Source organism: Musca vetustissima, unplaced genomic scaffold (genome assembly GCF_032173495.1).
Source record: "Musca vetustissima isolate MV318-11 ecotype Yass unplaced genomic scaffold, APGP_CSIRO_Mvet_v1 utg106360, whole genome shotgun sequence".
In the NCBI taxonomy this organism is placed as follows: domain Eukaryota; kingdom Metazoa; phylum Arthropoda; class Insecta; order Diptera; family Muscidae; genus Musca; species Musca vetustissima.
This window is the reverse complement of record NW_026886191.1, coordinates 51,275-69,916: the sequence shown is the minus strand read 5'-3', so window position 1 is coordinate 69,916 and position 18,642 is coordinate 51,275. Positions and strand designations below refer to the sequence as shown.

The 18,642-nt window shown below is 36.9% G+C and overlaps 1 protein-coding gene across 1 annotated transcript in view; it reads left to right on the top strand.

Moving 5' to 3' along the window:
• Positions 1–1,163: 1,163 nt before the first annotated feature.
• The window catches only part of LOC133333699 (guanylate cyclase 32E-like), a gene marked incomplete at its 5' end in the record, with an annotated part of 68,300 nt that continues 50,821 nt past the window's right edge, over positions 1,164–18,642 (top strand). The window contains 4 exons of the mRNA XM_061541986.1: positions 1,164–1,287; positions 9,691–9,844; positions 16,174–16,258; positions 16,467–16,619. Of these exons, the coding sequence (XP_061397970.1) occupies positions 1,164–1,287; positions 9,691–9,844; positions 16,174–16,258; positions 16,467–16,619 (516 nt within the window). The remainder of the gene's footprint in view (positions 1,288–9,690; positions 9,845–16,173; positions 16,259–16,466; positions 16,620–18,642) is intronic.

Below are 18,642 nucleotides of genomic sequence, written 5' to 3'. Positions count from 1 at the left end.
GTTTCGTCCGATTTCATGTAAATGGTACCCCAAAGTCCCTATATATCTTTCGATTTGCACGAAATTTGGCATAACGTACTGAATTGAGCCTAGATTGATGTCTGCGTTGTTTCGTGAAAATGGGTCCACATTTAGATATAGCTCCATTTTATTATAGTTTGATTTTAAGTACTTGACGCACCAAGGAACCAATAGGAACAAAACGTTCTGAAATTAGTATAACGTATCCTGTGACAAGTTTGTTTGAAATCGCTTAATATTTGGCCCGATTTCAAGTAAATTGCGCATCAAACTCCTCATGTTAGTCAGTTTGACATCAAATTTTGCACAACGTACAAAATTGAGCATAGAATTATGTAGTTTCGTTTTCTAGAAGTACAGACATAGCCCAACGGATGACCTATTTATATTTGTTTGAAGTCGATTTACATACTTTATGGATAGATCTACGTAGATTCACATTTAGATAAATATCACATATTTTATTTCATTCAAGTTCATGCTAATAGTCCTGTTTAATATACCCATAGTGGTGAAGGGTATCATATAGTCGGCCCCGTCCGACTTTACTACTTTCCTTACTGGTTTTTTTTTTAATGTTGCAGTGCTAAAGGAAAAAAAATGGGAAAATTTAAATAGATCTTATCGCGGAAAAAGCGGCCAATGAAATAATTCCTTGAATTGTTTCTTGAAAATTGTTTATTTTATTTTATTTTAACGATGGAGATTTAAAAGCATAACTACCAAAGCAGAAGAACTGTAAAAAATGATTGAAAAAAATAGAAAATTCAAGGTAGCTGAATTTTGAATTTTATATTCAAAAAATTTCTTTCAAATACCCATTCTTAAATTATAGATTTCTTTAATTATTTCCCATTCAGCTTAATAGTATCAAAAATTTATTTAGGTTTCTATCAAAACATCAATTATCTGCAATAAATATCCCAAAAATACATCCTTTAATAATGCACGTGGGTAGCAGTATTTTATTAGCTCGCAACTAATCCATATTATCGACAAAAATCATACACCCAGTCGGACCCTTTTTCATGGCTATTAATCATTACACTTTTTGTTTATTTCCATGCTTCGCATCATTTTCTGTTTATCTATGGTCATCACATAATTCAATTTGTGCTCTTTTGTTTCGTATACTTTTCTAGGAATTAGCCGAAAGTGAAAATTTCACCATCACCCATTTTCGTGAAATATCGGATTACGTGCCAATCGACAACACTCTAATCAAAATGCAGAAAATCATCGATGAAACCTACACAACGACACGCAGTAAGTTTAATAGAATTGATAAAAAAAGGTCATTGAAAATATTTTCGGGGAAAAAGAAAAGATGAAGACATACGTAGTTTATCACAATTTTGTATTTTTCGTACAACATAGAAATGTGTAAAAGCACAATCTTAAACTCATATATCATAGTTCCCAAGATGTATGTTAATATTGGGGTAAACGGCTGAAATCACTTTGTGAGAAATGATTAATAAAGGTCACGCACCATACTATGCACGCACAATGATTAATAGATTATTCTCCTGAAAATGTCCAAAAGGGCAAGAAAAATCTTTGTCAATCTCATAGAAGAGAAATATACGATAGTTTGTTTTCTTAAAATAGATGTTATATAGTTTATAAAGTATATGGGCAAATATTTCCATTTTTATACCCATCATCACACTGTGGTACAGGGTACTATGTCTTTGTGCATATGTTTGTAACAGACAAAGAGATAAACACAAGGGTATTTTTTAGGAATATACATACAAGGGCGGTTCGGAAACTTCTTAGCCTATCAAAGAAAGAGAATAGTTAGCTTTTCAAAAATATTTTTATTTTTCAATATAATCTATCTTGAAACTTCGTCCAATGCTTTTCTAGAAATTCTAACCCTTGATTAAAATAGTTTTCCTCAAGGTCTTTAAAATAGTGGTTTACAACAGCAGTTGCATCTTCAAACAGTAATTGTACAGGGTATTATGTCTTTTTGCATATGTTTGTAGCAGGCAAAAGGAAACGTGATAGACACATGGTTCCTTTTGAGAATACGCATAGAATCACTCTCTGAGTCGATTTATGCATGTCCGTCCGTCTGTCTGTCCAGGTTAAATTGTAAACAAAGTACAGATCGCATTTATGATCCGATTTGGATGAAATTTGGCACAAGTCACTTATTTGGCCCAAGGACGAACCCTATTGAAATTGGGACAAATCGGTTCAGATTTAGATATAGCTCCCATATATATTTTCGTCCGATTTAATGTAAATGGGGCACCAAAATCCCTTTATATCTTTCGATATATGTTTCGTGGAAATCGGTTCAGATTTAGATATAGCTCCCATATATAGTTTTTTCCGATTATATGTAAATGGTGCACCAAAGTTCCTATATACCTTTCGATTTGCATGAAATTTCGCACAGCGTACTGAATTAAGTCTTGAATGATGTGTGCTAAGTTTCGGAAAAAATTCGTTCGGGTTTCGATATCGCTGCCACATATTCATATATATTCGTCCGATTTTACATAAATGGTGCACCAACCTTCTATGTTCCTTGGATGCGTATGTTCCATGTACAATATACCCAAAGTGGTGAAGGGTACATATAGTCGGCCCAGCCCGACTTTACTGCTTTCCTTACTGGTTTATATTAAAATAGTTATCTAATTTGTTCCGCGTTTTGGGTTTGGTTCTAAGAGTCTGTCGTAATCATTTAACCTGCGGAAGATATCGAGATAAAGTTAGAACGTAAGGTTCGATAATGAACTATAACCCGCATTTAGGCCTAGCAGCTGTGTGGGAGGTATCAGAGGGAGTGGACCGATAGTCCACATTTTCGAACCTGAACTAAGTTTGGAAGAATAATAATACAGGCACAGGTTGGATGAAATCAACATTTTCTGGAACATGGTTCACATTATGGTTTTGGTATTTTCTCTACATTTTCATTTCAACTTCCTTTTAGTATATCTATGGTGGAGGGTATCCAAAGTTCGGCCCGGCCGAACTTAACGCTTTTTCACTTGTTTGGTACATAATTTTGATTAAATCGGGTGAAAATATACATGGTAGTTATATCTAAACCTGAAACGTTCCCAATCCAATACGCTGCGCCATTTACGTAAAATCGTACGAAAATATATATGGAAGCTATATCTAAATATGAGCCGATTTTCTCCAATTTTCTTTCAATAGGGTTCGGCCTTGAGCCAAATAAGTGACATGTGACATACCAAAGGAAGGACGAACAAACGGACAATCATGAATCGACTCATAAAGTGATTCTATGCATATTATCAAAAGGAACCATTGGTCCATTTCAATGCATTTTGCCTGTCACAAACATATGCACAAAGACATAATACCCTGTACCACAGTGTGGTTAAGAATATAATGAGATGTAGATGTTTCAGAAAATATGCTCCATTCAAATGTCCCGTTTAATTTTCGGTATGTTGGAGTTTTCCAAACTGAGTGTCTGTACAATGTTGAATAACATTTCTTTTCCGAGCATCAAAACCTAACTACCCCAAAAATTACATTAACAAAGTCCTCCGATAAAAGTGCCAGCCGATTTAAAGAATCCATGCTGAACGGCCGAGTCGTTCACCTGGACTGTAACTTAAAAAGAATAAAGATGAAAGTATGGAAAATAAATTTTACTAATTCCCTTGCCATCAATGCTGTAATTGAAAAAATTATAGACAAACTGATAATTTCCATTTTTCAATTCCTAGTCGAGTATAATAAGTATTTTTCAGGAGGGTGTCACTTTTGTGCTCAAATTATGAAGCGATCTGTGAAGTTTGCCAAATCGAAACATTAACACAAATCCAAACATTATTGTTGACAAAATAATTGATGTGTTGTTATGTAGCACATGTCTTCGACACAATCTGCAATTGCTTGAGCAAATGCATAGTATTGTAAACATTCTATCTCAATCTGTACGAATTATTTACAACACTTTGAACTTTTACTTCCTGCTGAGTTCTGCTGTAGTTTTCAACAGTCAACAGTCGCATGCATACATATATGAGTACCACACAATATACTTCAATGGACGTTATATTTTACATGTTGTCATAAATATCACACATACCTGCATATTTGATTCGAACTTCCTAAAATTTCCAATTTCAACTGCGACCCAGAGGGTGAGAAAATATTTACAATTGTCACTTAGCATGTCATGGTCATGACCACAACTACAACGACTACTACCTGTTGCGAAATAAACAAGTCATGAAGGTTGATAACAAAACAAATATTGATTGTTAACTCAGCCATGTTGGAGATGACGAAATTTCCCTGTAGCACAATTTTCCTTTGACATGTAATGACAGCAGCAGTGGCATTTGTATTATGAAGTGAATTATATCAGCATACTGTCTTTATTACAGGATACCTTCAGTTATTGGATGGATTTGCTTGAAAATTGTTGAATTTAAAAGTAAGCTTTAAGCTGAAAGGAGGATCAACTTAACGGTTAATGCGAACTCTATGCATTTAACCAGTAAGGAAAGTAGTAAAGTCGGACAATTAAAAATGAGTACTTTCATTGTAAAAATATCGCGAATGAGTCTTTTTAGAACACCTGTTTCGATATGAAGGTGTTGCCAGATCAAAAAAAGATTAACATGTGGAAGTTTCCAAAAGATATGGAAGTTTCCAAAACACTTAAACAATTTTGAGAATGTGCATAGAATCACTTTCTGAGTCGATTAACGCATGTCCGTCTGTCTGTCCGTCCGTCCATGTTTGTTTTGTGAACAAAGTACAGGTCGCATTTATGATCCGATTTGGATGAAATTTGGCATATGTCACTTATTTGGCCCAAGGACAAACCCTATTGAAATTGGAGAAAATCGCTCCCATATATAGTTTCGTCCAATTTTATGTAAATGATGCACCAAACCCACACTATTTGTTCGATTGGGACAAAATTCTGCACAGAGTACTAAATAAGGTACGGACTGATTTCTGTGAAGTTTTGTTAAAATCGGCTCAGATTAGATATAGTTTCAAACATATATTTACGTAGCACATTTAATTTCGTCCGAGTCCATCTCAATGGTCCCCAAGGATTCTATGTCCCTCCTATCTACAGTATATTGTAGATATTAACATCTCTTTTTTAACACCCTGTGACTCACAACTGAATGCACCAAACACAAAAAACAGCAAACCATGTTTATAAACTTCACCACCCTGTGGTACAAGGTATTATGTCTTTGTGCATATGTTTGTAACAGGCAAAAATAATCGAGATAGACCAATGATTCCTTTTGAGAATATACATAGAATCACTTTATGAGTCTATTTATGCATGTCCGTCCGTCCGTCTGTTAGTGTTAAATTGAAACGAAAGTACAGGCCGCATTTATGATCCGAACAGGATGAAATTTGGCACAGCTTATTTGTTTGGCCCTATTGAAATTTGGGAAAAATGGGTTCAGATTTAGATATATTATGCAAAGTTTCGTGAAAATCGGTTCAGATGTAGATATAGCTCTCATATATGTTTTCGTCCGATTTAAAGTAAATAGTGTATCAAAGTCCCTCTATATCTTTCGATTTGCACGAATTTTGACACAGCGTAATGAATTAGGTCTAGAATGATGTGTGCTAATTTTCGTGAAAATCAGTTCAGATATAGATATAGCTCCCATATATATTTTCGTCCGATTTTATGTAAATGGCCCACCAAAGTCCCTATATATCCTTCGATGTGTATGAAATTCGGCATAGCTTAATGAATTAGGTCTAGAATATTGTGTGTTAAGTTCCCTGAAAATCGGTCCAGATTTAGATATAGCTATCATATATATTTTCGTCCGATTTCATGTATATGGTGCACCAAAGTCCCTATATATCTTTCGATTTGCAGGAAATATGGCGTAGCGTACTAAATTATGTCTAGAATGATGTGTGTTACATATTCTGAAGATCGGTCCAGATTTAGATATAGCTTCCATATATATTTTCGTCCGATTTAATGTAAATGGTGTACCAAAGTCCCTTAATATCTTTCTAGCGTAATGAATTACGTATAATAATGATGTGTGTTAAGTTTCCTGAAATTGGTTAAACAATGAAATGTTTATGGATCCAATTTCATTTTACTGGTCCTTTAAAAATGCGGCGTGTGTTAGGATTCATCTGTTGAATATACCCAAAGTGGTGAAGGGTATCATATAGTCGTGCCCGTCCGACTTTACTACTTTCCTTACTTTTTCTCATTATGTCCTGGAAATTAATAATGACTTACAAAGTTTCTTATATCCCGCAGAGACCATTTACAAAGCAGTAAGGAAATTAGTAAAGTCGGAATGGACCGACTATATTATACCCTTCACGACTTTGGGTATATTGTATATATATATACATCTCCACAATTGCATGTCAATGTTTGCTCGAAGGAGCTCACTTAAGCTAAATTTAATTTCATTCGGGCAGATTTGGTGTCGTCTGCGTACCATGGGACAAATTTATGTAAAACGATTTATAGCAAAATTGATACACGCTTAATTAATACGCCGAATAGACACTCTGTTCGAAATACATATGGAAGCTATGGCTGCATCTGCACCAATTTCAACAAAACCAAATAACGTCATTCAAGTCTCAATTTGATACGTTGTGCAAAATTTCGTGTTAATCGGACAATCATTAGGAGTTTGGTGCACCATTTATGTAAAATCGGACGAATCGAAGGATATATAGGGATTTTGGTGCACCATTTACATAAATCTGACGCTAATATATATGGGAGCTATATCGAAATCTGAACCAATTTTTACGAAATTTAGCACACATCATTCTAGACTCAATTCAGTATACTATAGGGAATTTGGTGCACCAGTTACCTTATATCGAACGAAAATATATATGGGCAATATTGCCAATCTATTAATATTCCATTTTCCCACCAGTAAGGAAAGTAGTAAAGTCAGACTGGGCTGACTATATGATACCCTTCACCACTTTGGGTATTTTTTACATATGTACCGAACCGATTTCAGGGAAACTTGCCAGAAACAAATTTATATAACATCAGTACGATGTGTCAATCGGCCTAGCTAAGCATCTTTTCACGAAGCTTAGCAGCATCATTCTAGACTTAATTCAGTATCCTATACCAAAATTCGTGCAAATCGAAAGATATATAGGGTCTTTGGTGCACCATTTACCTTAAATCGGATGAAAATATATATGGGAGCTATATCTAAATCTGAACTGATTTTCACGAAACTTGGCAGACATCATTCTCGATCTTATTCAAAACTCTGTGCCAAATTTCATGCACATCAAAAGATTTCCAGGGACTTTAGTGGACTATTCACCTAAAATCGGGTGAAGCTATATATGGGACTATATCTAAATCTGAACCGATTTTCACGAAACTTTGCACACATCATTCTAAACTTAATTTAGTACGCTGTACCAAATTTCATGCAAATCGAAAGATGTACGAAGACTTTGGTACACAATTAACATTAAATCGGACGAAGATATATATTGGAGCTATATCTAAATATGAACCGATTTTCACGAAACTTAGTAAACATCATTCTAGACCTTATTCATTACGCTGTGCCAAATTTCGTGAAAGTCAAAAGATTTTATAACGAGTGGACCCACAAACCTTAAGTAAAAACACGAGTGATTACAATTTCAATCTTTATTATAATACTCTGGTGTTTATAATATGAGTAATAGTTTGGATGAGAGATAAGCTTTTATGTAGGAATCTTCTAATCGGTAATGGTAGCTGGGTATGGAGGTCTGATCGTTAATAGCCGGCTGGTTACAGTCGGCTCGGGGGTGGTTGAGTGATGTCGACTCGCAACTAATCGGCTGGTTGGTATTCGGGTTTGTTGTGGTCGGCTAGTTACAGTCGGCTCGTTGTTGGTCGGCAGGTTCGGCGTTTTCAGGGTTCGGGTTTTATCAGGGTTCGTTTAGTAGTTAGTGGTTATTAGTATGGAGCTAGCTATGAGCGGGGGAGCTAGCTATGAGCGGGGAAGCTGGCTATGAGCGAGGAGCTTGCAAAGAGCGGGGAGCTTGCAAAGAGCGAGGAGCTGGCTATGAGCGAGGAGCTTGCAAAGAGCGGGGAGCTGGCTATGAGCGGGGAGCTTGCAAAGAGCGAGGAGCTGGCTATGAGCGAGGAGCTGGCAAAGAGCGAGGAGCTGGCAAAGAGCGGGGAGCTGGCTATGAGCGAGGCCGAACCGTCGTTAACATTCACCAGTATACGAGACTGCGGACAAGCCACACATCTTTGTCACTCGTAGTTCGTTAACGTCCGAGGTCGACCACTTCGGCATGGAAAAGTGGAACTTATATCCGTATGGTACTATGAAGTGAATGAGAATTATTGTGTACTTCAAGAAAATTGTATGTCGATTAGTACAATGAAATTGAAGAACGCAGGTAATGATACCGGTTCAGGTTTAGAGTGAGACGTTATTCACTACTAAATATTGAGGTGGGTTGACATTAACTTGGGTCGTGCATAATGTATGAAACGGTCACGTTACAATTTCCAAGAACTTTAGTAGACTATTTACCTAAAATCGGGCGAAGCTATATATGGGAGCTATATCTAAATCTGAACTGATTTTGACGAAACTTTGCACATATCATTCTAGACTTAATTTAGTACGTTGTGCTAAATTTCGTGCAAATCGAATGATATATAGGGACTTTGGTGCACCATTTACCTTAAATCGGACGAAACTATATATGGGAGCTATATCTAAATCTGAACCGACTTGCTCGAAACTTGGCACACATCACGCTGCGCCTAATTCAGTACTCTATGCCAAATTTCATGCAAATCGAATGATATATAGGGACTTTGGTGCACCATTTACCTTAAATCGGACGAAACTATATATGGGAGATATATCTAAATCTGAACCGATTTTCTCGAAACTTGGCACACATCATTCTGGACCTAATTCAGTACTCTGTGCCAAATTTCATGCAAATCAAAAGATATAGAGGGACTTTGGTGCCCATTTACCTTAAATCCGACGAAACTATATATGGGAGCTATATCTAAATCTGAACCGATTTTCTTCAATTTCAATAGGGTTCGTCTTTGGGCCAAATATGTGAACTGTGCCAAATTTCTTCCAAATCGGATCATAAATGCGACCTGTACTTTGTTCATAAAAATACATGGACGGACGGGGAGACGGACATGCTTAAATCAGAAAGTGATTCTATGTATATTCTGAACCATGTGTCTATCTCGTTTCCTTTTGCCTGTTACAAACAAATGCACAAAGAGATAATACACCGTACCACACTGTGGGGAAGGGTATAACTATACTTACTTGGGAACCCTTTCCGGAAATCCCAAGGCGGTGTAAAGTCTTAAATCATAAACCAAAAGAATCCAATTTTTATTCGTTCTCTATAACCTTGCCATCAGTAGTACAATTTTGTTTTCGAATATTGTGTAAAACAATATTATTTGTAAGAAATATGTCATCAGTTCACTTTATAGCCCCTGGTTTCATATTTCTTCATTTGATTGTAGCTTTTCCTGTATTTCTCTCTGTTGTTACGACCCAACCATGTTTACAAACACGGAACGGAAAGGGAAAAATGGATTTAAATTACATTTTCATTTTAATATTTGTCATTTCTTCTTCTTTGTTTTGTTTCCAGTCTATGTTTTTATCGGTGAACACATTGCCATGGTGGATTTTGTGCGCTGTATGCAGAATCGTAAACTTCTGGAGGATGGCGACTACATCATTATTTCTGTCGACGATGAAATCTATGATTCGAAACGACGTGTCAACATCATGGAGCGAAGTAAGTAACCAATTGTTTGTTTATCTATGAATAGAATTGTGGATATCTATGGCTGTCTGTGAGGTTGTTTGTGTGAAAATTGATTGAATGATTGATGGCATTGTGTGTGTGTGTCCTTTTTGTGTCACTTTTTTTTTTGCTGACTTCTGAGATGTGATTTTGAAGAATAAACAATAATTTCCCTTCTTTTGTGTGCATTTATCTTCTGCAGACTATTTGGATCCTTACATAAAGAAGGAGAAAAGCAAATCCTTGGACAAGCATTCACTTCGTTCGGTGATAAAAATTAGCATGTCATATCCACAAAATCCAGACATACGGTAAGTATGTGATACAAATATGTAAATTCTTTGAAAAATTATTGAACACTCACACACACGCACACACAAATACATTTGCAATATTTACACAACATCGTAATAATGACTAGTAGGTCCTCTTTTCATCTGTAACACAAGACCCATTTTCGGTTTACTCATCGTTTCATCACTTTGTTCGGAAAAGGAGATAATTTGTAACACAAAGACGATTAATACGATACGACATACGATTCAAATTTATGAAAATCTTGCTGTCTCTTTTCGCAAAACGAAAGCATTTTTGAGTCGTCATGGACACCTTGTCGGTCACAATGGAGAAATTAATTAAAAAATTTGAGCAATTACGGCAAATTAGTTAAATGAACAAATACCATAAAAGTCGCTCAAGTCCATTTACTTTAAATCTGACGAAAATATATAAGGAAGCTATATCTAAATCTGGACCGATTTCAAGAAAATTTAGCGGAAATCAACCTGCAGTAATTTCAGGACAAAATTTTGTCTCAATCCGGCAAATATTAACAGTATGGTGTAACATTTACATAAAATCGGAGAAAACTATATATAGGAGCTATATCTAAATCTGAACCGATTTCAACACAACTTGACATATATCAATCTAGACCTAATTCAGTACTCTGTGCAAAATTTTGGCAATATGGTGCTCCATTTATATAAAATCGGACGAAACTATATGTGGGAGCTATATCTAAATACGAACAGATTCCAACAAAATTCGCATACATCAGTCCAGACCTAATTTAGTACGCTGTACAAAATTCTGCCTCAATCAGACAAAAATTGCCAGTATGGTGCTCCATTTAAATAAAATCGAAGGAAACTATATATGTGAGCTATATCTAAATCTGAACTGATTTAAAAAAAAAAACTTAACGGACGTCAACCTGCAGTAATTGCAATACGGATGTCAACCTGTAGTAAATTCAATACGCTATGCCAAATTTTCTCTTAATCGGACGAACATTGGCAGTATGGTGCACCATTTACATAAAATGCGACGAAACTATATATAGGAGCTATACCTAAATCTGAAACGATTTCCACAAAACTTGGCATATATCAATCTATACCTAATTCAGTACTCTGTGCAAAATTTTGTCTCAATCGGACCAATATTGGAAGTTTGGTGCACCATTAATTGAAATCAGACGAAACTATATATGGGAGCTATATCTAAATCTGAAAGGATTTTCTCCAATTTCAGTAGGGTTCATCCTTGGATCAAAAAAGTGACATGTGCCAAATTTCATTCAAATCGGATCATAAATGCGACCTGTACTTTGTTCACAACAATACATAGACGGACGGATATACCGACGGACGGACTGTCCGACAAAGGAATCGAGATAGATCCATGGTTCCTTTTGAGAATGTAATTCTATGAATATTCTCAAAAGGAACCATGGACCTATTTCGATTCCTTTTGCCTGTTACAAACATATGCACAAAGACATAATACCCTGTGTGGTGAAGGGCATCGGTATTGTGCGCATCTCATCCAATTTGAAAGACCATGTTTCGAGATGTTGTCTTTCACTTGATCTTTCCATCGAATTCGTAGCCTTCCCCTTCTGCGTGCACCAACAGTTGACTCGCTTTTATAAGCCTTTCGAGTTGGGGAATCCTTTCCATTCACACAGCATGACCTAGCCAACGTAGTCGCTGCAGCTCGATACGTCTGACTATGTCGATGTCAGAGAATAGATGGTACAACTTATGTTGATTCGACTGGCTTATTCACCGTCAACGCAGATCGGCTTATAGATCTTTTGGAGAAATGTTCTCTCGAACACTTCTAGAGCTGCCCCATCTGCTTACGCAAGTACCTATGCTTCAGATCCATACATCAGCAGGGGTACCATCAGTGTCTTGTAGGGTGTGAGTTTGGTCCTAATTGTTTACCTCGACCTAATTGCTCAGTTGGCCAACACTATTCTTCTCCGAATTTCAAAATTGATACCACTAGTTCTATATATAGCGGTACCAAGATATATATAAAATCTTTGACTACTTCGAAGCTGAAGTTCTCAAGTTCCACAGTTGGGCCGAGTCTACTGGATGACTTGCGCGTTGTAACCATCTGCTTGGTCTTCTCGCCATTTACTGCCAGACCCACTTTGGCAGACTCCTTCTCAACTTGTTCACAGGTGGCTGTTGCCACTCGCAATGTTCGTCCCATTATATCGATGTAATCGGCGTAGGCGAGTAACATATGCTGTTTGATGTACAGAATGGCATTTCTGTTCACCTTTGCGTCTCGTATCACCTTTTCCAGCAGGATGTTAAAAAGATCACACGACAAACTGTCACCTTGTCTGAATCCTAACATTGTGTCAGTTAAAGTTATCCCGCATAGTCGTATTAATTTTGCAGTAATGCCGAACGCTTTAAACTCCTCTGAACGGATAGGGCTGTCGAATTCGGCTTTATAGTCGACGAATAGGTGGAATGTTTTTTGTGGGTCTTTTCCAGGATCTGGCGCAAAGTCAAAATCTGGTCAATGGTGGGCGTTTGTCAGGCCTGAAACCGCATTGGTATGATCCAATAATGTCATTGACCATTGGCTTCAGCGATGGGAAGTAGATTTGTTCCTCTATATATGACACTAGGATGCTGAGGTCCCAATCATTGGTCATTCGTTCCTCTAGCCAAATTGTACCCATCAGCTGGTGCATGCTCCTGACCAAAATCTGACCACCAGTCTTAAATAGTTCGGCTGGTAACCCATCGGCTGCTTTTTTATTATTCAGCCGATTGATTGATACTCTAACTTATCTTGACTAGGTGGTATACACTCTATACCATCATCTCTTATTGTTTCTGAGGTATCTTCTTCACCGCCACTATTTGATAACAGAAGCTTTTCAAAATGCTCCTTCCAGATCCACAACACGCTGTCTGTATCTGTCACCAGGTTTCCTTCTTCGTCTCTACAGGAGGTTGTGCATGCACCAAAGCCTTCGGTTTGGTGTTTTACTCGTTGGTAAAATTTCCGGACTTCAGTCTGACTCCTGTACATCTCGATTTGCTCATTCTCACGTTTTTCTTGTTCTTTCTTCTTTTTTCTGAAAATACGTTTCTCCACTCTCATTTTCTCCCGATAATTCTCCATCACATTACGTGTATCAGTAGCATTACGACACTCCTGATCGTACCATGGGTTTCATAATGGTGTTTTTTTGGTACCCAATTGCTGCTTTTGCTGCAGTTTGTAGGGAGTGAGTAATTCTTTGCCATTGTGTTTTTATATTGTTATCGGGACAAGGAATGCTTTCGTCAAGCAGCTGGGTAAGTTGAGCACAGTAGGCTTCTGCTACCTGTTGTGTTTGCAGCTTTTCGACGTCGAGTTTCCGTATTACATTAGATCGCTCCTTTGCTGCTACATTAAGACAAGTGCGAAATTTTGTGGTATATAGTAAAGGTCCGAATCGATATTCGCTTCTCGGATTGATCGAACGTCTAAAACTCTGGATAAATGCCTACCGTCTATTACATCATTCGATTTTCTCGTTGTTCGATCGAAAGAAATCCAGGTGGCCTTGTGTATATCGAGATGCTTGAATCTGATGCTGCTAACAATCATGTTTTTTGCTGCCGCGAAGTCAATCAACCCTTATGCCGTTGTCGGATGTTTCTTCATGGAGGCTAAATTTTCCGACGTTGGGACCAAAAATATTTCCTCTCGATTTTTGCATTGAAATCGTCTAGCAGGGCAGCGATCATATGCTGTTTCTAGGCGCTCAGAAAATATGTTTTTGGTCTGCTCATCTTTGTCTTCGGTCGGAGCATGGGCGCAAATAAGACTGATATAGAAGAATTTCGCTTTTATCTGGTTTATAGCAATTCGCTCATTTACCGGAGTGAATCTGGAGACGAGGTCTTTTATTCTCCTGTTAACCATAAATCCGCAACCAAATTCATGTCTCGTTTCATGGCAGCAATAATACAGGGCGTAATCTCCTGATTTACTTACGCCAGTCCCTTTCCATCGCCTTTCCAGTCTTGAGTACATCCACCAAAGCTCTAACTGCGCCAGTTCTGTACAACGTACGCACATTCCAAGTGCAGATTCGCAGATCGTAGTTTTTTATACGTTTTTGTGGTGGTAGTCTGATTCTGGTTTTCTTTTTCGTTGCTTGTTCATAGTGGGAGCGGTTTTCCGAGTGATAGTTCTTATGGTAGTTCTTATTTTTGATAGTTCTTATTATACCCTTCACCACACTGTGGTACAGGGTATTATGTCTTTGTGCATATGTTTGTAACAGTCAAAAATAATCGAGATAGACACATGGTTCCTTTTTAGAATATGCATAGAATCACTTTCTGAGTCGATTTATGCATGTCCGTCCGTCTGTAGATGTTATATTGTAAACAAAGTACAGGTCGCATTTATGATCCGATTTGGACGAAATTTGGCACAAGTCACTTATTTGGCCCAAGGACGAATTCTATTGAAATTGGGAAAAATCGGTTCAGATTTAGATATAGCTCCCATATATATTTTCGTCTGATTTATGGTAAATGGGGCACCAAAGTCCCTCTATATCTTTCGATTTGCACGAAATTTGGCATAGAGTACTGAATTAGGTGTAGAACGATGTGTGCCAAGTTTCGAGAAAATCGGCTCAGATTTAGATATAGATCCCATATATAGGTTCGTGCGATTTAAAGTAAATGGTGCACCAAAGTCCCTATATATCATTAGATTTGCACGAAATTTGGCATAGAGTACTGAATTAGGTGTAGAATGATGTGTGCCAAGAAAGAAAATCGGTTCAGATTTAGATATAGCTCCCATATGTAGTTTCGTCCGATTTTAGGTAAATGGTGCACCAAAGTCCCTATATATCAATCGATTTGCATGAAATTTGGCATAGAGTACTGAATTAGGTGTAGAATGATGTGTGCCAAGTTTCGATAAAATCGCTTCAGATTTAGATATAGCTCCCATATATAGTTTCGTCCGATTTAAGGTAAATGGGGCACCAACGTCCCTCTATATCCTTCGATTTGCACGAAATTTTGCTTAGAGTACTGAATTAGGTCCAGAATGATAAGTGCCAAGTTTAGAGAAAATCAGATTTAGATATAGTTCCCATATATAGTTTTATCCGATTCTATGTAAATGGTGCGCCAAAGTTCCTGTATAACTTTCGATTTACATGAAATTTGGCACAGCGTACTGATTTATGTCTAGAATGATGTGTGCTAAGTTTCGGAAAAGTCGGTTCTGGTTTCGATATAGCACCCACATATTTACATAAATTGTGCACCAACCTTCTAATGTTTGTAAATGGTGCAAGAGAATCTCCATATTTGTCCGATTGAGACAAGATTTTGCACAGCGTACTGAATTAAGTTCAGTTTGTTGAAATCGATGGTCCTCCAGTGATGCTATGTCTTGTATGTACTCAATGTGGTGAAGAGTATCATATAGTCGGTCCTGTCCGACTTTTGAACTTCACTTACTAATTATTTGGTGGATTTTTTTTAAAGCTCATCATCTTATATTTGACCAGAGGGACGTTAATCGCAATCACATTAGCTTTGAACTCCACTCCTACCAATATCTAAAATTTTTTACAAACCAAGTAGTATTTCATGGGCCTTTGCTGAAAGGGAATTAAAAACAAACAAACAAAAACTGCATAAAATATATCAATACGTGAGAGATCCTCACCAATATTTTGAGTCATTTAAGACCTGGTAGGAGTATGCGGTACATAATAACACATAAGAAGATTAAATATTTATGGCATATCAAGTAAGCTAAAGATTACCAAGAAATTTAAAAATATTCAACATTTCCCGCCCACTAATAATAAAAAAACAAAAGCCATGTATTTAAAGCCCTCAAGGTTTTAACACGGACTATGATACCAGCATATGTACATACACTCATACATATTTATACAACATAACACATACATAAACAATAACATTTAATCCCTTTCATGCCTTTCATTGTCGTTCCACCTTATTTTCGTTACAGTGAAAAATGTACAAAAATCAAGGAGTATTCACGCAAACATCCATTTTTAGTACCCTACCATGAACGTGTCTTTGACAATATTTCGGTAAGTTGTAATGTCGAGAATAAGAAGAAGAAAAAAAATAAAAAAGAAACCCTCCCGAAAAAAATCCCTAACATAATTTTTATTCACTGCTGAACACACACACAAACGCACTCACACTCCTTACACACATCCATCCACACATCTTTCTCAACCTCTCCACCACCCACATATATCCACATACCATGTACATACATAAATACACCCGCAGGTACCCATTTATGCTCTGCATTTATACGACAGCGTCCAGATTTATGCCAGAGCTTTAACAGAAGTCCTTCAGATGGGTGGCGATATTTACGATGGACGCCTGGTGATGAGCCGCATCTTTAATCGTTCGTATCATTCCATACAAGGATTTGATGTAAGTGTAAACATTATTCTTATCTCATATTTTTATTGTTTTTTTTTTATACCGTTGAGTATTACAAACAGAATGTAATTTGATGTATAACATAACGTATGGGTAAACACAAGAGGAGGTGGTACGGTGGAATGACAAGTCTAAAATGTTGAAAGAAAATTTTGTATTAATCTGATTTTTCGTTTGCAACAGCTCGCTAAAGTATATATTTGCTTGATCGGAAATTATTTCTAGGTTGCTTTTGTTCTATCTGTCCGTCTGCATTAGTTAAAATCAGAATATTGATCGCAATATTCTATATAGAACTTTTAAGGGGAACCCCGTCATTCTCTATTTAAAATTTTCAAGATGTTCATTGGGCTAGTTGGTACACATTTAAAAACCAGTAAGGAAAGTAGTAAAGTCAGACGGGGCCGACTATATGATACCCTTCACCACTATGGGTATATTTAATAGATGCACCTAACAGAAGGACCATTAACATGAAAGTGGGTGAAGGACATGGATCAATCCATAAACATGCCGTCCATTGATACAATGAACAAAATAATCTAAATCGATTTAAAGCAAATATCAACCGTTGAACACTTGGAACACGAAGTCGGTTCGATATATATGGGCTACATCTGTACTTCCACACTCAAGTACGTCATTCTATTCTGAAAAAAACATGAAGAGTATGGTGCAACATTTACATAAAATCGGAAAAAATAGATAAGAAAGCTATATCCAAATATGAACGGACTTCAACGAAACTTGTCACAGTTTAGGTTAGACTAATACGACACCATATAGGGTATAATCCAAATCTGGACGGATTCCAACAAAACATGACACACGTTTGGCTAAACTATCTTAAGTACGTTGTGCAAAATTTTGTGCAAATCTCAACCGATTTTCAGGCAATTTTACACACATCATTCTAGACTCAATTCAGTACATACGCCAAATTTCGTGCAAATCGAAGGATATATAAGGACTTTTGTACACTATTTATATTGAATCGGTCGAACATATTTATGGGACCTATGTCTAAACCAATTTTCAATAAATGTTACACACATCATTCTAGACCTAATTCATCACGCTATGCCAAATTTCGTGGAAATCGAATGATATATAGGGGCTTTGTTGAACCATTTACATTAAATCGGGCGAAACTATATATGGGAGCTATATATAAATCTGAACCGATTTTCGCGAAACTTAATACACATCATTCAAGACTTAGTTCTTTGGTGCACCATTGACCTAAAATCGGCCGAAACTATATATGGGACCTATATCTAAATCTGCACCGATTTTCACGAAACTTAGCACACGTCATCATTTCATGCACGGAATGCAAATCAAATGATTTTCAGGGACTTTGGTGTATATTTACCTAAAATCGGGCGAAACTATATATGGGAGCTATATCTAAATCTGCACCGATTTTCACAAAACTTAGCACAAGTCATTCTACACTTAATTCAGTACTCTGTACCAAATTTCGTGCACATCAAATGATTTTTAGGGACTTTGGTGCACCGTTTACCTAAAATCGGGCGAAACTATATATGGGAGCTATATCTAAATCTGAACCGATTTTCACGAAACTTAGCACAAGTCATTCTACACTTAATTCAGTACTCTGCACCAAATTTCGTGCAAATCGAATTATTTTCAGGGACTTTGGTGTACCATTTACCTAAAATCGGGCGAAACTATTTATGGGAACTATATCTAAATCTGAACCGATTTTCACGAAACTTAGCACAAGTCATTCTACACTTAATTCAGTACGCTGTACCAAATTTCGTGCAAATCGAATGATTTTCAGGGACTTTGGTGCACTATTTACCTAAAATCGGGCGGAACTATATACGGGAGCTATATCTAAATCTGAACCGATTTTTCCCAATTTCAATAGGGTTCGTCCTTGGCCGAATAAGTGACCTATGCCATTTGGGATTGTAAATGCGACCTGTACATTGTTTACAATTTAACATGGAAAGACAGACACACAGACGGCCGGACGGAC